General features: G+C 43.2%; 2 protein-coding genes and 1 long non-coding RNA gene across 3 annotated transcripts; all 3 read left to right on the top strand.

Annotated features, from left to right (window-relative positions):
• The first annotated feature begins 2,970 nt into the window (after positions 1 to 2,970).
• On the top strand, positions 2,971 to 4,430 carry LOC119312629 (serine/threonine-protein kinase SRPK-like). The gene is made up of 2 exons (XM_037588375.1): positions 2,971 to 3,493; positions 3,769 to 4,430. The coding sequence occupies exons 1-2, from the start codon at positions 3,221 to 3,223 to the stop codon at positions 4,048 to 4,050; spliced, it is 555 nt and encodes a 184-aa protein (XP_037444272.1). The 5' UTR covers positions 2,971 to 3,220; the 3' UTR covers positions 4,051 to 4,430.
• Positions 4,431 to 5,200: 770 nt separating this feature from the next.
• LOC119312641 lies at positions 5,201 to 7,055 on the top strand. The gene is made up of 4 exons (XR_005151403.1): positions 5,201 to 5,441; positions 5,531 to 5,697; positions 6,332 to 6,389; positions 6,773 to 7,055. It is a non-coding gene; the product is annotated as an uncharacterized LOC119312641 (long non-coding RNA).
• Positions 7,056 to 21,062: 14,007 nt separating this feature from the next.
• LOC119312620 (probable auxin efflux carrier component 3b) lies at positions 21,063 to 24,444 on the top strand. The gene is made up of 5 exons (XM_037588364.1): positions 21,063 to 22,366; positions 22,499 to 22,763; positions 22,844 to 23,087; positions 23,174 to 23,250; positions 23,994 to 24,444. Exons 1-5 carry the CDS (start codon positions 21,229 to 21,231, stop codon positions 24,061 to 24,063), a joined length of 1,794 nt encoding a protein of 597 aa, XP_037444261.1. The 5' UTR covers positions 21,063 to 21,228; the 3' UTR covers positions 24,064 to 24,444.
• The last annotated feature ends 230 nt before the right edge of the window (positions 24,445 to 24,674 follow it).

The following is a 24,674-nucleotide window of genomic DNA, read 5'->3' as shown; positions in this document are numbered from 1 at the left end:
TTTACCTCCATTCACTACAAGAAATATGTCAACTAGTGACCTTCTGTCAGTGACCCTGGAAGAATTGGTCATAGATCTATGACCATTTCAGACCAATTGGTCAAAATCTGTTCGGGGCGCTCCAAACCCTAAACCATTGCGACCATTTTGGTCAGAAAGGTCGTAATTTCCTTAAACGAAATGGTCACAAAGCAAACAGTGCTAGTCCGCTGCCTTATTTCTAGTCGTTAATGAAATGGTCATAGCCTTGTAGATTGTGCTGGGTTGTGATGACTAGGCGCCATCTCATCGGTTTTGTCTATGTGTCATGTCCATGTGGCAGTTATTGCCCTAGGTTGTGAAGCAACCTATATTTCTGTTATTCCAAAAATTCCCCAAAAATTCTCATAAATGTTTTGGATCATATCTTCATCAAATATGTCAAAAACATTCCTTGCCTAGTTCAAAAATAATTCGAAAATATTCATTTTCCTATTTTGTTCAGAGCAGCACTTTGTGAAGGAAGTACCACTTTGGCATGTCCAAATAGTATCCATTTTCTACAGTGCTTTCCCATGCCCAAATAACCATCCTCCACCAAATGCCAACTCAATCCATTCATTATTTTGAGCCTAGCTTCAACATTCGTATTTATGTCCAGTGTGGTACTTTGCAAAGCAAGTACCACCTAGGCTCCTCCTTTTGAGCTGAAAATTTGTGAAGATGGTCTTCTTAGTAACTAATCATCTTCAGCCAAAACTCACGCCCATTAGCCATGTACATTTCCCGTACCATTAATCAAACACTTGACTGCTAATTCATGTTTGAGCATCGATCGGTCTCCTCGTGAGAATCTTATGTTGTAATTTTCTTCCTAGCACCTACCTGGGGAGTTCCCAACCCACTAGACATGCCTAGGCCGCCCAGAACACATGGCAATGCCACGGCCACGCGGGCATGTGAGTTCACGCGCTCTAGAGTTGGGGCCCTTGGCCACCGCCCAAACCTCGACATATCGCCACCAAACCATGTATTTATGGTTAAATAGGTACTTATGTAACTAGAAATGATTTTTGGAAAAAATAAATAGCAAACTATGAGGCAGCCGCAGTTCAAATTTGACCCGCTTCCAACTGAATCGGCGAGAATTTGTCTTTTTCACCAGAGGTGGATCAAAACTTTTTACACCCAACCATTTTCTCAATTGTGCATTAAATATGTCCTAGTATTTTACAAAATTGATTTGGTCCAATTTTGCAACAATTATTATGGAGGTCCTTCACAAAAAAACCTCCTTTTGGGCTCTCGAAAAATGGAAAATGGTTTTTTCGTCCAAAGAAAATGAAAACTTACCTAGGCAACATTGTTTGCCATTCCAATATGCACCCTTGTGCACAATATGAGATCATTTGAACAAACTATGCCATGAATGTGGCCATAAGATTGATCATTTGGCTTGAAAGCCATGAATCTTCACACTTGATAGCTCGTTTCTGAGAACACTTTTTAAAAATAATTGTCGTATTACAAGTTTGTTATTTTTCCTGGGAACTTGGCCACATATAATGACACAATGCGAAGGTTTCCCAATTTTTTGATTTTTTTAATTGTTTATGCCCGTTTCAAAATGCGGTCAAAACGACGGGAATGACCGTTCCTAGCTAGTGGTTGAATTTTGGAAATTTTTTGATGTTTCTATGATCAAATAGATACTTATGTACCTAGAAATGATTTTTGGAAAAAATAAATAGCAAACTACAAGGCAGCTACAGTTCAAATTTGACCCGCTTCCAACTGAATCATCGGGAATTTGTCTTTTTCACGAGAGGTGCATCAAAACTTTTTATACCCAACCATTTGGTTATTTGTGCATTAAATATGTCCTAGTATTTTAGAAAAAAAATTTGGTCCAATTTTGCAACAATTATTTGGGAGGTCCTTCACAAAAAAACCTCCTTTTGGGCACTCGAAAAATGGAAAATGGTTTTTCCGTCCAAAGAAAATGGAAACTTCCCTAGGCAACATTGTTTTCCATTCCAATATGCACCCTTGTGCACAATATGAGATCATTTGAACAAACTATGCCATGAATGTGGCCATAAGATTAATCATTTGGCTTGAAAGCCATGAATCTTCACACTTGATAGCTCGTTTCTGAGAACACTTTTTAAAAATAATTACCATATTATAAGTTTGTTATTTTTCCTCGGAACTTGGCCACATATAATTACACAATGCGAAGGTTTCCCAATTTTTTGATTTTGTTTTGAATTTTTTATGCCCGTTTCAAAATGCGGTCAAAACCGCGGGAATGACCGTTCCTAGCTAGTGGTTGAATCTTGGAATTTTTTTGGTGTTTCTATGATTAAATAGATACTTATGTACCTAGAAATGATTTTTGGAAAAAATAAATAGCAAACTACAAGGCAGCTACAGCTCAAATTTGACCCGCTTCCAACTGAATCAGCGGGAATTTGTCTTTTTTACGAGAGGTGGATCAAAACTTTTTACACCCAACCATTTGGTCAATTGTGCATTAAATATGTCCTAGTATTTTAGAAAATTGTTTTGGTCCAATTTTGCAACAATTATTTGGGAGGTCCTTCACAAAAAAACCTCTTTTTGGGCACTTGAAAAATGATTAAAAATAGCTAGAAAGATCATAAATGCATAGAAATTGGTTCTTATCCACAAAATGTGGTCTAACTCTAGTGAAAATTTGTGTGGTGCCATTTTGCAAAAAAAATCGATATCTACTTCATAAAATCCCTCTATTTTTAATACTTAGATACTTTTTTAAATCACTGGTTTTCTGAACCAATCAGGACTCTTCCCACGGATCGATGACATGGCACCCATCCATCCATCCATCCATCCATCCATCTCACCATCCCACATCCATCCATCCATCTATCTACAGAAAAAAAATAAAACAAAATGAAAAAGAGATACCCCCCACAGCCCAAACCCTAGCTCACATCACACCCACCGCCATCCTCCCCCATCGCACCCCTCCTCCCGATCTCCTCGCGGCCGCCGCCACCTCCCGATCCAATCTCTCCCCGCCGCCTCCCGATCCTTCCGCCGCCGCCCCGTCCTTCCCAGCAGCGGAGCGAGACGGACGAGCGCCACCGCCTCCCCCCACCAAAAAGCGGCACGACAAGGCAAAAGGGCAGCAAACCCTAATCCCCGCGCGCCACCGCCTCTCTCTCTCGGCGCCCAGATCCGGCCCTCGCCCGCGATGGCTGAGGCTCTGGCGGCGAGCCGCAGGGCGGAGGAGGCGGGGAGCCGGCGCCGCGTGGAGGAGGAAGCGGAGGCGGCGGCCGCCACCGACGGAGACGGGGACAGTAGCGTCTACACCTCCGAGGACGAGGGCACGGAGGACTACTGCCGCGGCGACTACCACGCCGTCCGCCCCGGTGACACCTTCAAGCAGGGCGCCTACGTCGTGCAGTCCAAGCTCGGCTGGGGCCACTTCTCCACCGTCTGGCTCGCCAGGGACACCGCCCACTCCGTACATGCTGACCACCCCCTTCACCTCGAAATCCCCTGTTGAATCACTCCTTAGGATTCGCAAAGATATTTAGGGAAAAAATATCGATCTGGATGCAGCGGTTTACCTGCCCACCAACTGTTCGCTCTTTTGCCTCAGGGCATATGCAGAAATTCCAGGTCCATTTCTCGTTAAAACTGTTCTATCCCTCAATCCTATCACCCTGCATGAGTTTACTCCTCTTGGTTCAGGCTGCTGTTGTCTAGTGTTTGTGAAGCTGTTGGTTATGTGTGCAGAGGTATGTGGCCCTCAAGGTGCAGAAGAGCGCACAGCACTACACGAAGCCTGCCATGGATGAGATCAAGATCTTGAGGCAGATTGCCGATGGTGACCCTGAAGACTCCCGTTGTGTTGTCAAGCTTCTTGACCACTTCAAGCACTCAGGCCCCAACGGGAGCCATGTCTGCATGGTGTTTGAGTTTCTTGGTGACAACTTGCTCACCCTGATCAAGTACACTGACATGTCTATATCGACAAGTGCTACATTACCTACAGCTACTACCCCCACTATTTCATGAATGGTTGATTACAGTAGTTCTTTCTGCAGTAATTTTAGTGTTTCATAGATTATGATTACAGATGTATGTTCATGAAAGATGAGTAGTTTCAGTTATTTCCCAACTTGAAAGAAACCGGAATAGGCAGTAGTAGGACAATGAGTCATCCTGCACTAGTACAAGTAGTATTATACGAGTCCGTGTAATACATATGGTGTTGATTTTGAAATTTGATGCTCTCTAATGTCATTTCTGGTACCAAATTGCAATCATACGACATGTCTCATTTTGAAAATGAATATGGTACCTGATGTCATTTTTTAATTTACAATTGATCTAGTGTTTTTTCTACTTGGTAGATTAATTATCCTCCTTCCTTTTCTAATATGCGAACTTCTAATATGTGAGGTGCATAAGTGCATGATGTGCGGTTCGCCTTTGGCTGCTCCTGCTCGTCGGCGGTTTGGTTCAGCGTGACTTGGCAGTTGTGACCTGGCTGGTTTCATTCAGCTTCGAGCTGCCCACAGATGGTTTGTAGTTGTTGATTTTCTGTAGTTGTTGATTTGTAGTAGTTAATGTTGCTGATATATATGTTGTAAAAATGTCTGCTGATGTGTTGTAAAACAGCACAGATGGTAATTGATCACCTAGAGCCGTTGCTCTAGTGATGCCACACCTGTACGCTTGTAAACTTATGTTGTCTGAGTACTAAATAGCTTAGATTGGTAGTGTCATTATCATGTGCTGGCTTAGATCCATTTTGTTTTGGTTCATCCTGGAAGTTGTCATGCTCCGAGTGTGCTTGTAAGACAAGTTTACATATCTGTTGTAAGAAATGTTATTACATATACCTATTGAGCTTGCGCTTTGTTTGTTATACACCAGAATTGCTTTACATATCCATTCTAGATGGTCGTCACATAGGACTGCATGAGCTCTATTGAACCTGCTTCCTACTTGTACAATTTATGCCACATCGGAAGATTGCCTTTTGCATTTACGCTTGCTGTAAGCGTACTCGTGATATGTGAGACAAGTTTTGACTCTTTCAGGCTAGATCTATGACAATGTTATATTAATCAATTAGCTCGTGGGAATTGACTATATTGGTATTATAAGTGTTGCATGTGTAATTAATAAATGGCAGAAATAACACCTACTTGGAATCTCCCGGTCCTGGCATGTGTGATCTGACTGGGTTGCGTTGGTGTGTGGTTGCAGGACAAGGTGGTGAACCTGTTGTTCGAGAAGAGGCCGAAGCAGTTCGACATCGGTGGTGCCCTGCCGCCCAAGAAGGACCTCCACCGGTTTGTCAAGTGGCCCAAGGTCATGCGCATCCAGCGCCAGCGCCGCATCCTCAAGCAGCAAGGAGCCCAACAACCTCTACAATGTCCACTCCTACAAGTTCTCGAGTTCGTAGCTCTTTGCAGTATTTTTAACCCTTTTGTTTGCAAGTGTCTCTGCAAGGAGCTAACTTGCTGTGGGGCTGATGTGGTTTCAGGCTTGGCGAATAGCAAAACTGTGGCGGTCCAGCCATCAGCGGGAGAGGACAAGGCAGTTGTCCTGTCCACGACCAAGACCAAGAAGCAGAACACCCCTGCCAAGCTCCAGCACAAGACTCTGATGTGCAAGGAGTTCTGCAAGATGGCCAAGTATGTCAAGAATCAGGTATTAACTCCAGAGTTTTGTACTTGAATTGCCCTTATGCTTGGTTTCTAAGCTACAACTATAAGTCACGACTTGTCTCTGCTTCCTCCTTGAGTTCAGAGTTGTGGCATGGCATGCTTGATTTTGTGGTGGACTTGTGGCACTAATGATGCACCGTTGTTACACTGCCTTGTCTTGACTAAATGCATCTTGTCAGGTCATCCTAAGTTCAAGGATGTATTCTCTGGTTAGGAAATGATAGGCGCATATGCAGTTATTATGCTTCCCAGTTTGTTGACGAGCTATTTGTTTCAACCATGGAAATATATTTATAGTGTAATCAATCTCTTGTCATGCCATCTTCTGAAGTGACCAGTAAATGTGTAGCTCATCTCTATATCAGTTGTCCAGTACTCATAGGTGTATGTTTAATACATCTTGGATGCCATTCTTTAACTGTAGTTCAACAATGTTTTCCCTCAATCATTACAGCTTGTTGTTTTGAGAAGTCACTTTGTTCTGCAAGTCGGACATAACTTCAGAAAAGTCTGATGCTTGCTGGGGTTGTTCCCTTAATTATGCAAAGTTTGAAAAGATTGAGACTGATCTTCTAGTGCTAAGTTTTGAGCGCTAACTCTAATTTATGTTCCTGTAGGAAATGGACTGATTCCTTTGAAATTCCCATGTTGTAAATAGTCCCTTACTCCACTCAGGTAACTCTATAATCTGTCCTGCTTCTAGGTTTCCAGCACTCGAATCTTTCGTTAGGAGAGTTTGAAGTTGTTGGTGTATTCTCAACCATTGAGCGATTTTAGTCATCCTCTTCACTGGAGTAACAATGGTCAAAACAACTCTTGTCTAGTCTCCAGGATAATAAATCATGCTCTTCTATGTTTCCAAAAATACTTGTACTCCATGTTTCCAGAAAACAGCAGCAACACACATGTGTCCAAAAATACTGGAATAAATTAGCTATGGTCTGAATAGCCTTTATATTAGGATCTGGTTGAGTCTCTATGATGTTCTCTCTTAGTGTCATGTCATGTCATGAGTTTTGAGTCGTGAATATATAACTGAGATGTATAATCCTTTCCAGGTGATGACTTTGACCACAGAAGTACAACCAGGACAACCGTGCTGTTGGTGGTAGCTCCCAAGGTCCAAGGACAACTATATACTTTGACAGCAAAGAGCCAAGCAAGGGTGTGAACCATAGTTTCGGTTGATATTTGCCACCATGTTTTGGATTGCACGTACACTTCTTGGATATAAACTATAATTAGGCTTGTTCAAGCTATGTTACCGCGGACGTGCAGTCTTGTATGTTTTTGTGAATGTTGATCATATGAGTTCTGGATTTGATCATTTAATAAGAGAATTACTGATTGTTTGATTTTTAAATGTGTATAAATTGGAATCTGTGAATTAAAAAGACCAAATATTCTACTGGACCAAACAATATTTGGGCTCTAAGAAGGCTATGGCCCAAACAAATCACATCGTGCATTTCTTAGAAGCCAGAACAAAAAGGATAAATGAAATGGACATAAAAATGTTGGGCTTGGCCCATGAAGCCGTTCAAAAATTGATAAAAAATATATAGTAAAAAGGCTGAATTGTTGGGCTAGGCCTATGTAGAAAACCGAATTGGACCGGGCTGAATCTAGTGCCACATCAGCTTGCCACGCTGGATGCCTACGTGGCCTGGGGAGGTTGCTAGTGACCAAAATGCCACAATGGACATATTTTGGTCATAAACGTCTTCGACCATTCCAGAAGAAAGGTCGCTATAGTCAGTTTACGACCGCCAGCTTTTGACCTTCTATTTTTGGTCACAAAAAGATCGCAAGTGAAAAACCATGACCTTTCAGTGACCAATAGTGGTGGTCACAAGTTGACATATTTCTTGTAGTGGTTATAAATACTCGAGTATTGTGTGTGTCAGCATACCGATCCAGGGATGACACTTAAGCACAGAGACTTGACCGTCTGAGGTTGGGTCGCTACAACTGCTTACCACCAATGTCTTATTTTGATTCGGCGGTATTGTGGGATGAAGCGGCCTGGACCAACCTTACATGTCCACGCACATGAGACCGGTTCCACCAACTGACATGCAACTTGTTTTGCATAAAGGTGGCTAGCGGGTGTCTGTTTCTCCTACTTTAGTTGAATCGAATTTGACTATGGCTGGTCCTTGAAAAAGGTTAAAACAGAAAACTTGATAATCACCGTTGTTGTTTTTGCATAGATAAGAACGGTTCTTGCTAGAAGCCTGTAGCAGCCACGTAAAACTTGCAACAACAAAGTAGAGGACGTCTAACTTGTTTTTACAAGGCATGTCGTGATGTGATATGGTCAAGATATGATGTGATATATGTTGATATATGAGATGATCATGTTTTGTAATATTGACAACTGGCAGGAGACTTAGGGTTGTCTCTTAATTATTCTATGAAATGCAAGCGCCATGTAATTGCTTTCCTTTATCGCTATGTGTTAGCCATAATTGTAGAAGCAATAGTTGGCGAGACAACCCCGACGCAATGATGGAGATCAAGGTGTCGAGCCAGTGATGATGGAGATCATGAAGATGCTTTGGAGATGGAGATCAAAAGCAAAAGATGATAATGGACATATCATGTCACATATTTTGATTGCATGTGATGTTCATACTTTATGCATCTTATTTTGCTTAGAATAGCAGTAACATTATAAGATGATCCCTTCACTAAATTTGAAGATAAAAGTGTTCTCCTCGAGTATGCACCGTTGTCAAAGTTCATCATTTCTAAGCACCTCGTGATGATCGGGTGTGATAGACTCTACGTTCACATACAACTGGTGTAAGACAGTTTTGCACATGCAGAATACTTGGGTTAAACTTGACGAGCCTAGCATGTACAGATATGGTCTCGAAACACTGAAGACCGAAAGGTCGAACGTGAGTCATGTAGTAGATATGATCAACATAGAGATGTTCACCATTGATGACTACCCCATTTCACGTGATGATCGGACAGGGGTTAGTTGATTTGGATCATGTATCACTTGGATAACTTGAGGGATGTTTATTTAAGTGGGAGTTCATTAGTAATTTGATTAATTGAACATAATTTATCATGAACTTAGTCTTAATAGTTTTGCATATCTATGTTGTAGATCAATGGCCCGTGCTACCGTTCCCTTGAATTTTAATGCGTTCCTAGAGAAAGCTAAGTTGAAAGATGATGGTAGGAACTACACAGACTGGGTCCGTAACTTGAGGATTATCCTCATTGCTGCTCAGAAGAATTATGTACTTGTTGCACCGCTAGGTGACATTCTTGCTGCAAGAGCTACTGCAGATGTTATGAACGTTTGGCAAGCTTGATCTGATGACTACTCGATAGTTCAGTGTGCCATGCTTTACGGCCTAGAACTGGGACTTCAAAGACGTTTTGAACGTCATGGAGCATATGAGATGTTTCAAGAGTTGAAGTTAATATTTCAAGCAAATGCCCGGGTTTAGAGATATGAAGTCTCCAACAAGTTCCATAGCTGCAAGGTGGAGGAGAATAGTTATGTCAGTGAACACATACTCAAAATGTCTAGGCATCAGAACCACTTGACTCAGCTGGGAGTTGAACTTCCATTTGATAGTGTTACTGACAGAGTTCTTCAGTCACTGCCGCCAAGATACAAAGACTTTGTGATGAACTATAATATGCAAGGGGTTCAAGAAAAAGGGATGGTTAACAGGACCACTAGTTTCAAGAAAAAGGGCGAGGGAAAGAAAGGGAACTTCAAGAAGAATGACAAGCAAGTTGCCACTCCCAGGAAGAAGCCCAAAGTTGGACCCAAGCCTGAAACTGAGTGCTTCTACTGCAAAGAGAATGGTCACTGGAAGCAGAACTACCCCAAATACTTGGCAGATAAGAAGGATGGCAAAGTGAACAAATGTATATTTGATATGCATGTTATTGATGTGTACCTTACTAATGGTCGTAGTAGCGCATGGGTATTTGATACTGGTTCAGTTGCTCATATTTGTAACTTGAAACGAGAGTTGCGGAATAAACGAAGATTGGCTAAGAACGAGGTGACGATGCGCATCGGGAATGATTCCAAGGTCGATGTGATCACCGTCGGCACGCTACCTCTACATCTACCTCCATGATTAGTTTTAGACCTCAATAATTGTTATCTGGTGCCCGCATTGAGCATGAAAATTATATATGGATCTTGTTTATTGCGAGACTGTTATTCATTTAAATCGTAGAATAATGGTTGTTCTATTTATATGAGTAATATATTTTATGGTCATGCACCCTTAATGAATGGTCTATTCTTATTGAATCTCGATCGTAGTGATACACATATTCATAATATTGATGCCAAAAGATGCAAAGTTGATAATGATAGTGCAACATACTTGTGGCACTGCCGTTTAGGTCATATTGGTGTAAAGCTCATGAAGAAATGCTACTTCTTGATCTTGCGTTGGTTTTCCCCTTGAAGAGGAAAGGGTGATGCAGCAAAGTAGAGATATGTATTTCCATCAGTTAGAGAACCAATGTATCAATCCAGTAGGAGGCACAAGCAAGTCCCCAATATATGCACCTACACAAACTTTCAAACACTTGCACCCAACGCGATAAAGGGGTTGTCAATCCCTTCACGGTCAATTGCAATGGTGAGATCTGATAGAGATAGATATAAAAGATTGCTAAAACGGAAAACAAAATAAAAGTAAATAAATTGCAGCAAGATATTTTTGGGTTTTTTGGTTTATAGATCTGAAAATATATGATGGAAAATAGACCCGGGGGCCATAGGTTTCACTAGAGGCTTCTCTCTTGAAAGCAAATAATACGGTGAGTGAACAAATTACTGCCGAGCAATTGATAGAAAAGCGCAAAGTTATGACAATATCCAAGGCAATGATTATGCATATAGGCATCACGTCTGTGTCAAGTAGACCGAAACGATTCTGCATCTACTACTATTACTCTACACATCAACCAACTCCTTCATGCATCTAGAGTATTAAGTTCATAAAAACAGAGTAGCGCATTAAGTAAGATGACATGATGTAGCGGGATTAACTCAAGCAATATGATGAAAACTCCATCTTGTTATCCTCGATGGAAACAATGCAATACGTGTCTCACTATCCCTACTTTGTCACTGGATGAAATCACGCAAGATTGAACCCAAAGCCAAGCACCTCTTCCATTGCAAGAAATATCAATCTAGTTGGCCAAACCAAACCGATAATTCGAAGAGAAATATAAAGATATCAAATCATGCATATAATAATTCAGAGAAGATTCAAATAATATTCATAGATAAACTAATCATAAATCCACAATTCGGATCTCGACAAAAACACCGCAAAAAAAGATTACAACGGATAGATCCCCAAGAACATCGAGGAGAAAATTGTATTGAAAATCAAAGAGAGAGAACAAGCCATCTAGCTACTAGCTATGGACCCATAAGTCTGTAGTAAGCTACTCAGGCTTCATCGGAAGGGTAATGGAGTTGATGTAGATGCCCTTCGTGATTGATTCCCCCTCCGGCAGATCGCCTAAAAAGGCCCCAAGATGGGATCTCATGGGAACAGAGGCTTGCGCCGGTGGAAAAGTATTTTCATGGACTCCTATGATGGTTTGGGAATATTTTAGGATTTATAGACCCGAGAGGGAGGTTGGTGAACTCCCGGGGGGGCACAAGCCAGGGAGGCGCACCCTGGAGGCTTGTCGCCTCCTCGGACTCTTCTGACTTGGACTCCAAGTTACTTGGGTGTCTCCTGGTCCAAGAAAAATCATTGCAAAAGTTTTATTCTGTTTCGACTCCGTTTGATATTTCTTTTCTGTAAAACTCAAAACAAGAAAAAAACAAAAATTGACACTGGGCTCTAGGTTAATAGGTTAGTACCAAAGATAATATAAAATAGCATATAAATGCATATAAAACATCCAAAACAAATAATATAATAGCATGGAACAATAAAAAATTATAGGGAGGTGCAACTTTTTTTCCTGAACATTGTGTGAGGTGCAACTCTACCTATATATAATAGTCTCTTTTTTCGAGAAAACTTCCGATCTATTCATTTTCAATCATGGCAGCTGCCAGAAATAATAGAAATTACATCCGGACTCGTAGACCACCTAGTGACGACTATAATCACTGAACCGAGTCGAAGGCGTGCCGCTGTCATCATTCCTTCCTCGCCGGAGTCGGGCACAATTTGTTCTAATAGACAGTCGGGAAGTCGTCGTCCTAAGGCCCATAGGACCAGCACTGCAAAACATCAACCGCCGCCGATGAAGAATAACATAGATCGAAAGGATCAAATCTAAAGACACACGAACATAGATGAACCACAACCAGATCTGAGCAAATCTACTGAGGATAGATCCGCCAGAGACACACCTCCACACGCCCACCAACAATGCTAGGCGCACCACCTGAACAAGGACTAGGCGGAGACTTTAGTCCGTCTTCAGGGAGCCGCCACCGCCTCGCCTTCCTGAGCAGGACACAAACCCTAACAAATCTCAAAGGAACGACTAACAACGGGGCCCTCCCGCCGGCCCTTGCCAGGATCCACCGCGCTCCAATGGCCCTAGGGGCACAGTCTAGAGAATGCTCATACCATTGCCCCTTCAGAAATGTCGGGCGCGACTTATTGGGTACAAAGTAACAATAAAGAATTACAGAAAATGCCAATCCCCTTTTTTTGTTCAAATGGTGGCTGAGAATGGACTCTGTTATGCAGTGTACAGACCCGGGTTCAGGTGTGGGTTTGGTAGAGCTCGACCAGGGCGCATGTGATGATGGTGGGTTTGTAATATTTTTTGCAGATTTTGCAAAAAAACGTTTGTATATATGTAAGTTTTTTAAAAAAAAATTGACTCTTTTTGTAAAAGAATCTATGTATTCAGAATTTTGTAATTTTTATGTAGATTAAAATAGTTTGAGAAATTTAAAAAGATTCACAAATTAGAGAAAAAGTTTACAAAATTGATTTTTTAAAATTTTAAGAAGTCCACATTTGAAAAAAAAAGAACAAATAAAAAAAGGAAAAGGGGAAAAGAAAAAACATAAGAAAAACCTAGTTTAAAAAAACACGACAAAAACCGGCCTGAAGTTCATGAAGTTCGTGAAGTCATATTGGCCACATAAGAAGTGAAAAAAAAAAGCAAATGGGTGCAACAAATAACTTGTCCTAGTTTGTTAATAGAACTTGAAGCAAACCTTGATGTTTGCGGTTGAATCTCTTGCGAAGCGTTTTTTTAAGATGGAAAATAAAGAGAAAACGAAGCTGATGGTGTCAAATATGATTTGGTTATGCCACATGTACGGATGGTACGTACATAGGCCATATATCGGCGGACTCGGCTTGGGCAAAGTATTTTTAAAAGATCATTCTACCCCTTATTATGAAGGAGTATGGATAAATATCCTCCATTGATGTATTTAAGGATGTCGTACCAAAGCAGAAGTGTTTAAGAAAATGTAGTAGACGTCAAATAGTCTGCATACATCTTGTATACCAGCATCTTTTTTTCCTTTTTTGACATGGTGGTATGTGTCTCATTCATTTTATAAAGATTAAAGTACAAGTCGCATAAAGACCGACATGACAAAACTGAAAAGACAAGAAAACGTCTCTGAGCTTGACACCAACGCCCGTCACCTGCCTCCGCCATCACCATAGCAGCCACCGAAAGAAAAAAAAATAACGGATCACCTTCCCACCCGAGCTCGAAGCAGCTCCATCGCTGATATGCAGCTTTGCGGACCTCTAAGGTGGCTCGCCAAAGAAAAAACCATTACCGTTGAACGAATCGGACCGGGGCAACACGCCGGACACACCATCGATCTTCAAATTTGGCACCACAGATGACTAAGACGTCGGAGGAGTAAACCATACATATCATCCATGAACCACGAGCACAACACACATACCACAATCTGCATCCGCTTCTCGACTACCTCCCAAGCTCTGCGCCGACGTTGGAGCAGACGCCGTCGCAACGGCGGAGCCCGGGGATACATATCCACCACAAGGATGCGGCCGCCAGCGCGACATCCCGTTTGAACAGGCTGATTCCCAGATCCTTCACCAACAATAGAGAAGATCACCTCGCTAGAGAAGAATCTGGAGCTTCTTTATTCAGCATCGCCGTCGGCGCCGTCGAAACCAAGACGTCGAACGATCTGAAACCCTAGCTTCTTGTTATAATAATAATAATAATAATAATAATAATAATAATAATAATAATAATAATAATAATAATAATAATAATAATAATAATAATAATAATAATAATAATAATAATAAACACGTAAAAGTAGAAGCATACGTCGCTTTCCGTGCCGCCGACGGGTCGCTCGTCTACGACTCCATGCTCGTCATGTCGGACACGGCGCCACAACCACTATCCACCGCAGTCACCATTGTCCTGCGCACACTGCATTTCTTCTTCCCCTCCCTCTGCTAGCTCTTAATCCTGTGTGCTAAGTGCAAGTGCTAGCTCTTAATCATACCTCATGCGTGCAACCAAACACTGTATTCATGTGCCACTTGGGCCAATGCAGGCAATCAAACAAAGTGCACTTGCGTATTACCTAATGCAGCGACCCTAGATGCAGACAATCAAACAACTGATGCATTTGGGGCTGTTTTTGCGCAACCAGACTGGATTGAGATGTGTATGTAATGCAACTACTGTTCACTACTTCAATCAAACACGCCCTATAGCTGCGTGCAGAGCCAGCCCTGTTGCGCTATTGCAGCTCTGCATCGACCAACATTGCCTCATCCTCCAGCTCTTCCATGTCTACATCCCTGATGCCCTGGTAGCCTAGAGACACCCAGTTTGGATTCGTGCGTCAGCTTGGACATGGACGCTGACAGTTTGGGTCACTACTACGTTTTCCAGGTTTTAAATATGGAGGACCTATCCAGCGTCAAGGCAGAGGAAGGCATCCCAGAGCTCCTGCAGGCTGGGCTGAACGTCTTTACGCATGCCGTCGCAAAGGAAAAAAGTCCAAAATAAATCTCAAACTCGTAGATGAAAGCTAAACCGAACCCTGAACTTTCAATCCCTGAAATCAACACACTGAATTCTTCGATCCCGATCTATTTTGAACCTTGAGAGCGTTTCCAAACAAGGATTGTTGACTTGACGGGTTGGATCCCGGGATTGTTGACTGTGCACACGACTGGGCCGGCCCAACAGGATAACTGGCAGAGAGTCGAACATGCGATGCTGAACTCGCCGCGCAAGCCACCAGAATAAATGACTGCTATTGATATATTGAGAGGCCCGAGGTATTTAATCACACCGCAAAGTCCAGATTAGCAAGAAACATTTTTAAGGACAAATAAATATTGAAAACGTAAACAATTTGTGAAAACGAATGACTTTTGAAAGCAAAATCAATTTCAAAAAAGCGAACACTTTTTAAAACATAATGCTTCTTGAAAAGATGGGAACAAATTTTGAAACCTGAACAAAATTTAAAATGCAAACACTTTCTGAAAAAATGGCAGCAACTTTTGAAACTTGAACAAATGTCTGAGAAAAATGTTGAATACTCCCTCCATAAAGAAATATAGTGATCTAAGCACTTTTATTATTCTTTACAGAGGGAGTACTTCTTAAAAATGGAAACACTTTTTGAAACACAATCATGTTTTGAAAAAAGTGGAAGTAATTTTAAAACCTGAAAAAAAGTCTGAACATTTGATTTTTTTAAATGGGAGCAGCTTTTTAAACAATGTAAAAACTGTTGTATAGTTTGATAAAATGTTTATTGTCATTTAAAAAATGTTAAACATTTGGCAAAATGTTATTGTATATTCAAAAAGTGTTGTAAACATGTATTTTAAAAAATGTACACAATGTATTTAAAAAATGTCAAAAGTGCGTCAAAAAATGTTTCATGTGCATGTTAATGTATACAATATATTTGAAAATGTCGCAAGCTTAACAATGGCAGATCATAACAATGTACGTAATGTATTTGAAAAACGAAATATAACGAAGGGTAAAAAGCCGAAGAAAACCAATGAATATAAAGTAAACGCGAAGGAAAAAAACAAAAGAAAATGAACCCATAGCAGAGCGGGCGCGGAAGCTACTGCTCTAATGGGCGCCCAATCTAACTTGCCATGTCAGCGAATACCAGCGAAATACTCTCCGGGTTTAAAATAGACCGGGATCAAAGAGTTTGGTGTGCTGATTTTAGGGATTGAAAGTTCGGGGTTTGATTTAGTTTTCATCTACGAGTTCAAGGTTTGTTTTAGACTTTTTCCGTCGCAAAGCCACAACGGTTAGCAGGTGAGGAGGGGCCCTAGGGACGCCTACTACCTCTCTGACGTTGAATGCATTCTTCACGCACCAATGCATGCGTCTCCTAGGTTGGCTAGAAGCACACTTTCTAATAATTAGGTATGCAAATATAATTGTTAGCCTGACCACCCTACTCCAGGATTGTTTTCTTGCCATGATCTTTTGTGTTGTTAGTATTCCACTGACAATTTGTAATATAACTATACACAAATGTGTCCTAATCATTTTACTCTTCTAGCAGATTAATTAACCATTCGTTTTTCTCTACTTTATTGACAGATCTCTTATCTTTTTTTCTTCTTCTAAAATCTACTCCCTTTAGGATTTAGCAATTGCAATGCAAATGGTGTGAATTTATACACTCTTTTTATGTAAAAAGTTGTAGTTGTTTTTGCACATTTATTAAATGTGTTGCCTTCTAAAATCTATATAATCTTTGCTACTGACCAAGCTTTTAGCAAATTGTGAAAGATCACTATATTACTCAGTTCATTTAATCACAAAACAGTTGGCTATCTTGTGATCTAAAGGTTCGGTTCTAGATGCAGTGAATATTTGCAAGCACGGATATTTTTAGTGTAGACATGTGAGTGAGCAATTGTAGTGTCATTAGAAAAAGAAGAAAAATATATTTATAATTGTACATCAAGCTTGACACATACCTATTTTGCCTTAACTATCAAGACAAAAGATTATTTGCATCAATTAATCAGTCTCTTCTGTGTTTCAGATTACCAAACACCGGTGGCTTAGTTTAAAGAGGATCGCGGAATCTTCATATTGGAGAACAACGGACTGTGCAGACATTGCAACACTGTCATGCTGGAGTTTGTAATCACACTTGATCCCCTAGCTTCTTAACCTATATTATACCACCTGTTGACTAACATTGTACTGTCACACTTGCTGACTGAATTTGCACTATCATACTAATTTACTGAAATTGCTTTTGTTATTTTTATGATATTGAGAGAGCCCCATGAATTCTTAGTGAGTGCAGGAAACTTATTTTGTGATGGTGATGAGGCCGAGAAAGATATACTCATATACACTTCTAAGACACCTGATTTTAATCTACTATTATAGAGTTAGTACCAAATGTTGCCAATATTGCCTTCGAATCTGCAAGGTTCCTAAACTGATAATGTTCTGTTTCACGCAATATCATTTATTATTCAGATAATCATATTTCAGTATGCAGTACTAATAATCAAGATGCCCTGACATAGATTCTGGTAGAGAAGTCTGGTATAAGAAAATCAAAACATTTTATACAAGGAAACTATTTTTAAATGATTCAAAGTATCAGGGTCATTTTTTCTGATCATTTTCCTAGAAAAACAATTGTCATAGTTTGCAATGCATTTTTTAGATGCTTCATGGGTCATGTCCATCGTCATGTTGCACATGTCGATGGGCTTCCTGATTTCTTCCATCTAATAGGCATTGTTGTAAAGAAATAAATACTCATAAAAATGTGTACGCTTACTGTTTTCTGTACTGACAACATAGAAGAAAATATGTTGTAAAACAGAAGCATGCAAGAGTATCGGTTACTCGTGTTTTTTTATGTGAAGAAGAAAACAGAAGTTTGTTAATAGTGATATATGCATAAAAAGAAAGCAACATGTCTCAAGTAAAGAGTTACGTAAAAAATTACCGACATATCTCAAACATTGAGACGACTTCTTCTTTTGCTGGGATAAAAGTGTTTATTCTAGGATTATGAATTACAGTCAAGAGGCAAGAAATCCTAATAACACAGTTAGGCTACACTTGGTACGGCTGTATCTCGCCAAACCTTTCGTGGAATAAACACCCGGTTCTCTCTCAGGGACTTGATCTTCAAAGCTAGATGACCATATGAAGAGCGAACAAGTGTATCATCTATAAAGATCGATAGGGCCACCGACGAATCTGACTGCACGACAAGTGGAAGGCCAGTGTGTTGCATGGCCAAAGCCATGCCCTGCATCAACGGATGTATCTCTGCTTCCTGCTTCCGGTGCATCAATGCATGTATCTCGAGAGACAACTTCTTATGTGTACACATTTGTATCGGCGGCGCAGCAAAGCGCGCGTATGCTTCTAGTACGTATACATTCCCATTAAACAACATGCCGAGGATATAGCCGCGAAAACGCAAAGGTCAACTAGCTTATTCTGTTAGTTTTTTTTTTCAGCAAAGCGTTTCCTGCTACTCCTTCGACGTAGTACAGCTCCCTGTGACGACGACAGACGCTGCATGCGTTATGCTCTAGGCGGCCGCGTACGTACAGCTATGCTCCCCTCTCTCTAGCACACACAGTACATGTCAACGGCACCGCCGCCCCGATATTGCACGTGTTTGGTGTGACAAAGAGAAGAAACGAGAGAAAGAAACACGAGGATGTCGATGGGAACATATCTGCGGCGGTCGATCTATCCATCGGTGCGTGGATGCGATCCGATCCGCACCTGGCCGTGTGTTTTGTTGGTTTGCCAGCATTTCCCGGAGCTGCCAGGCGGTGGTGCCGCTGCGTGGGGATGGACGATCCCCGAAGGCCACTATACAGATATGCATGCATGGCTCAGGGCAATGCAATATGTTACCAAAAGTCCTCGGAGAACACGTACTCAAAAAATGGATATACTATTTTTCTTACTACAATATACAAACAGATTCCAAGAAAAAAAATGCATATCTTGCATGTCTTTATTAACTTCTACCCAGGCATAACATGACTTTTTTGGGCTTGGAACGAACAACCTAAAAAAAAGGATGATCCTGTAATGAAAAAAATATATAGCACTGACTATTTGTACAGATGGTAGGAGACTTGGTCTGTCCTTTACAAAAAATTAACAAGCTTACCAACACCTAGGATTTTACTTTATTTACGAAATCCTTGACAAATGAAAAGGTTGTGCTTTTCACCTAGGCACACTTAGGAATTTGTTCCTTACTACAATCTAATATACTTGGTGAAAAGATCTCACCATACTCTAGAAATGTTCGTTCAAGATATGTAGATACTATGTATTACTATTTCCTGTCTTTAGGTAGATTCATCGTCTAATCCTAACACAGCAGCAGGAATTTATAGAAATGACGATACAAACTAGCTGAAAAAAACATGCCTAATAATGCATACTCTTCATGTTCCAGAATATAAGGCGTATTTTGACTGCCCAGATTCATGTTTTGACTGTAATTTTCTCATGCAATGTTTAGTCAATAGTTATCACATCTTACAAAAATAATTTTCAACACAGATGGAATGATGTCCATTTTTTCTATGATAAACAACACACAAAGATTATTTGTACGGGTTGCAGATTTCTTAGCCAAACTTTTGAGTAGAGAGCACCTGGCCTACTTGTGGTTATAGGATGCCACATAGGTAATGTTACAGTCTTATTACCTATAGATTTCAAAAGGACATTGATAAGTGACACACGTATGGCACGAACACGTGTGACCCTGATAAGTTTAGTAATGCGAGGATGCCAACTTTCTTTTCAGCAAAGCCTTTCCTGTTACTCCTTCGACGTAGTACAGCTCCCTGTGACGACTACAGACGCTGCATGCGTTATGCTCTAGGCGGCCGTGTACGTACATACTGTACATGTCATCGGCAGCATCACGCGTGCACGGTGCACTGCCGCCCCGATTTTGCACGTGTTTGGTGTGGCTTGTGTGACTTTGGAATAAAATCTCTGTATTATTCGCAAACAAAAAGAAGAAGAAACGAGAGAAAGAAACACAAGGATGTCGATTGGAACATATATCTGCGGCGACCGATCGATCCATCGGCGCGTGGATTCGATCTCATCCGCACTGGCCGTGTGTGGTGCTACGTCCTGACCATTTTCGTTGGTTTGCCAGCATTTCCCGGAGCTGCCAGGCGGTGGTGCCGCTGCACGTACAGATATGCATGCATGGCTCACGGCAATGCAACATGTTATCAAAAGTCCTCGGAGAACACGTACTCATAAAATGGATATACTATTTTTCTTATTATTACTCCAAATACCAACAGATTCCAAGAAAAAAATGCATGTCTTGCATGTTTTTGTTAACTTCTACCGAGGCATAACATGATATTTTTGGGCCTGGAACGAAAAACCTTTAAAAAGAATGGATGCTCCTATAAAATGAAAAAGAAAATAGCACTGACCATTTTTGTACAGATGGTAGGACTTGGTATGTCCTTTACAAATATTAGCAAGCATATCAAACCTAGGATTTTACGTTCGAAATCCTTGGCAAATGAAAAGGTTATGCTTTTCACCTAGGCACACTTACGAATTTGGTCCTGACTAGTACAGTCTAACATACTCTCTTTTTTTGCATGGTACAGTCTAACATACTTGGTGACAAGATCTCACTATTGTCTAGAAATGTTCCTTCAAGATATGTAGACGCACGCAACTTTATGGTGCATTTCGTCTATTTTGTAGACGCATGACAAGATCTCACTATTGTCTAGAAATGTTCCTTCAAGATATGTAGACGCACGCAACTTTATGGTGCATTTCGTCTATTTTGTAGACGCATGCATCTAATGCCCTAGATATGTTGAGTATCCACATCTCAGAAATCATATAATGTATACGTAGAAACATTTTTTGACAAAAAAATATCAATATCACAAAGATATGTATACGTAGAAACATACTAACTTTCCTTGTAATCTGGAATGAAGGGAGCACATGCATACATTAACACGTAAATGATCCCACAGCAAAACCCAGAAAATATCTAGCCGCGAAAAGGCAGAGGTCAAAGTGACGTTCCTTATCAGCATTCCAGTTACTCGTTGGACAGCGCATTGCGACGAAAATGCAGCAAGAAACACGTTGTAAGTTGAAAGATTTCATCGTGAGATGAAAAGAGAAAGAAACACGATGCAAAAATCCACTGTGGATTTGATGTGATTTACTGCTTACCGTTCGGAATGCCTGGCGGGCCTCGGTCGAGATGCAGACCCGGCCCACGGTATAAATAATCCCCACCCGCGCGTGCCGCAAAAGCCAGGAGCACGGACACACCGCACTGCCCCGCGATCCACTCGCCCTCCATCGATTTGCATGCAACCGACTCCGGATCGATCCCTCCACTGATCGCCCAGTCAAAGATCGCTCGGCCGGCGGCGCGGTGATCGTCGTCGTCCTCGGAGAAGGAGGTCCTGTACGTGGCCGGCTGGGCGGCGCCATGATCTCGTGGCATGATCTGTACACGGTGCTGACGGCGATGGTGCCGCTGTACGTGGCGATGATCCTGGCGTACGGCTCCGTGCGGTGGTGGGGGGTGATCACGGCGGACCAGTGCGCCGGGATCAACCGCTTCGTCGCCGTCTTCGCCGTCCCGCTGCTCTCCTTCAAGGTCATCTCCGGCAGCAACCTGTACGCCATGGACCTGCGCTTCGCCGCCGCCGACACGCTGCAGAAGCTCCTCGTCCTCGCCTCGCTCGCCGTCTGGTCCCGCCTCCCCGTCCCCTTCGCCGGCCTCGACTGGTCCATCACGCTCTTCTCCTCCGCGACCATGCCCAACACGCTCATCATGGGCATCCCGCTCCTCGTCGCCATGTACGGCCGCCACGCCGGCGACCTCATGGTGCAGATCGTCGTGCTCCAGTGCATCATCTGGTGCACGCTGCTGCTCTTCCTCTTCGAGTTCCGCGCCGCGCGCCTCCTCATCTCGGGCAGGTTCCCGGCCGCCGCCGTCGCGGACGTGCGCGTCGACCCCGACGTCGTGTCGCTCGACAGCAGCCACGCCGAGGCGCAGGCCGAGGTCGCGCCCGACGGGAGCATGCGCGTCGTCGTGCGCCGGTCCGCGGCGTCGGTCTCCCGTCGCTCCCTCCACAACGGCGCCGCGGCGGGGATGTCGCCGCCGCGCGGGTCGAACCTGACCGGCATAGAGATCTACTCGGTGAGCTCGTCGCGGAACCACACGCCCAGGGGCTCCTCCAGCTTCACCCACGGCGACTTCTCCGCGACCACGGGAGGCGGGGGCGGCGCCGCGCCCGCTCTGCCGCCGCCGCCGCCGCCGCACGGCGCGGTGCGCGCGTCCAGCTTCGGCGCGGCCGACCTGTTCTCGCTGCACTCGTCGCGGCAGCACACGCCGAGGCCGTCCGCCAGCTACGACGAGCACGCGCCGCGGGGCAGATCGGCGGCGGCCGTGGCGCCGGTGGACGACCCCAAGGACAACGTGCACATGTTCGACTGGAGCTCCGGCGCGTCCGGCGCGTCCGAGGTGAGCGGCCTGCCGGTCTTCCGCAGCAGCACCAAGGAAAGCGGCCGCCGGCGTGCCCCCTCCGACACGACGTCCATCAACTCCGACTCCTCCAGATGTACGCCCATCAGTCTCTCTCCACATCCCCAAACTGACTCCGCCTTATCAGTGATCCGATCATCTCGCAAACGCACACGTACTCGAACGTGAACGAAAACCTCTGTTATGCTAAAAAAAACCTTTGTTGCAGCGAACCGGCCGGGGGCGACCGGCGGCGAGCGCGTCAAGTCCGAGGCGGCCACGCAGGAGTCGCTGGAGAGGCTGGAGGCCGGCACGGAGGCGGCGGAGAAGGAGCAGGAGCAGGATGAGACGAAGAAGGACGGCGGCGAGGTGGGAAAGCCGCCGGCGAGCGTGATGCTGCGGCTGATCCTGACCATGGTGTGGCGCCGGCTGATCCGGAACCCCAACACGTACGCCAGCGTCGTCGGCCTCGTCTGGTCACTCATCGAGTTCCGGTACGTGATCCACCTTCTTCTTCTTCGATCGATCAGTGATGATCAGTCATGACGACGGCCGTGCCGACCCGTCGCCGCAGGTACCACGTCACCATGCCGGCGATCGTGGCCAAGTCCATCTCCATCCTCTCCGACGCGGGGCTGGGGATGGCCATGTTCAGCCTGGGGCTGTTCATGGCCCTGCAGCCCAAGCTCATCGCCTGCGGCAAATCGGCCGCGGCGTCCACCATGGCCGTCCGCTTCCTGCTCGGCCCGGCGGTCATGGCCGTCTCCTCCGCCGCCGTCGGCCTCCGAGGCACGCTGCTGCGCATCGCCGTTGTCCAGGTACGAATACATGATGCGATGACAATTCATGATGATGACAATTCCAACAAAGTACGTACGTGACATGTTGCCGTGTACGTACGTAGGCCGCTCTGCCGCAAGGGATCGTGCCGTTCGTCTTCGCCAAAGAGTACAACCTCCACGCCGCCATTCTGTGCACCGGGTAAGCCAAGAACAATTAATATCGAATATCCCCTCCAATTGGAAGTACTAAGACGACGCGTTTGGTTCGGCTCTTATTAATTTTAGGGTATGTTTAGAGCACATCTAGATATGCCCTAATTATTGCATATTTAATTGACTCAATCTAACTACATAAAAAGGACAAAAGAAAATGCGCTCTCTGTTTGGTTGGTGTAGCGAGTCCTGTTTCTGTAAATCCCCTCCGCATCGGGCGTTTTAGATTTTCCGATGATACGGAAATCATCGTGTGCGAAACAAACGGGAGCAATGGTTTTGAGAAACGTTGTAATCAGAAGCCACCGTTTGTTTGCCGAACCAAATGTGCCGTATGTCTTATCATAACTTTGTAATAAAAACAGTTTTGCTATGTCTTGGTCAATGTTATATTCCTTTTGATCTTACATAGAGATTCGAACAAAAATTCCTTTTAATTTATTCTTTTTCTTCTTATTATTATATATATCACTTGACTGAGACTAAGTCTCAGTCGACTGACACCCTAATAAAAGTAAGAGGGTCAAAATCTAAAGAGGGAAATGGGATCAGGCTCGACGCGATGTCAATGTCGAGAAACATACCATTGGCGAAAATTCTAATTCGAGACCAATTATGGGACGAAAACCACACTTCAAGTATATCTGAAATGGGGAATGATATACATCGGTCAAGTGTTTAGTTACGAGCAAAATGTTTACTTACCTATTTCTTTTTGCCTTGCTGCAGGGTCATATTTGGCATGCTAATAGCTGTTCCGATCGTCCTCCTCTACTACATCATCCTTGGGCTGCTATGACAGATGACTCACCATGAACGAAATGTTCTCACATGTCGGAGATCAAACTGATGTAGGGGTTCCGACGCAAGATTGCTTCGCGGTAGCTTGATTTCTTCTGTTATAGCCGGCAATGCACCGCTGAGTTTGAACTCCCCCCCTTTCACAAATCATAAGGATCTGCGGCGCATGGAACTGTTTGGCTGAGATTAATTGGAGTCGAAGAAAATATTTCGGGCACAGAAGTTTTAGCAAACTTTGGTTATTTCCTACTGTAACATGAAATAAAACCTAATGGCTAGTATAGTTGGTTAATTAGGGACTAGCTGTACAAAGGTGTTGTGTTTTCCATAAATATTTGGCAATTAAGACAAAGATGAGGAAAAGTCATGATTGTTTTTCGGTATCATGGTGAAATCAGAGGAGCTGGTTCCTCCTCCCTGTCCTGATGGGGACGGTTGTGTGAAGTTTTTTTTTATCCCGGCACATGAGAATGGGGACGGGGATGTGTTAACCACAATATCCAGATGGGTATTCCCCATTACCACCTTGAGTCACGACATGTAAACACAAGTGCATGTTGTTATGTTGATAGATAGGGTGCGGAGATACCAAAATTGCAAGTTGTGCAA

This window comes from Triticum dicoccoides, chromosome 1B (genome assembly GCF_002162155.2).
Source record: "Triticum dicoccoides isolate Atlit2015 ecotype Zavitan chromosome 1B, WEW_v2.0, whole genome shotgun sequence".
In the NCBI taxonomy this organism is placed as follows: Eukaryota; Viridiplantae; Streptophyta; class Magnoliopsida; order Poales; family Poaceae; genus Triticum; species Triticum dicoccoides.
The sequence above is the reverse complement of the archived record's forward strand: the minus strand, read 5'-3'. Positions and strand labels throughout refer to the sequence as shown.

Bases quoted from the DNA above. Each gene is read 5' to 3' on its own strand.
- LOC119312629 (XM_037588375.1), top strand. From the start codon at position 3,221: ATGGCTGAGGCTCTGGCGGCGAGCCGCAGGGCGGAGGAGGCGGGGAGC. The intron at 3,494-3,768 runs GTACATGCTGAC...TTATGTGTGCAG, and splicing joins CCAGGGACACCGCCCACTCC to AGGTATGTGGCCCTCAAGGT.
- LOC119312620 (XM_037588364.1), top strand. From the start codon at position 21,229: ATGATCTCGTGGCATGATCTGTACACGGTGCTGACGGCGATGGTGCCG. The intron at 23,088-23,173 runs GTACGAATACAT...GTACGTACGTAG, and splicing joins TGCGCATCGCCGTTGTCCAG to GCCGCTCTGCCGCAAGGGAT. The intron at 23,251-23,993 runs GTAAGCCAAGAA...GCCTTGCTGCAG, and splicing joins GCCGCCATTCTGTGCACCGG to GGTCATATTTGGCATGCTAA.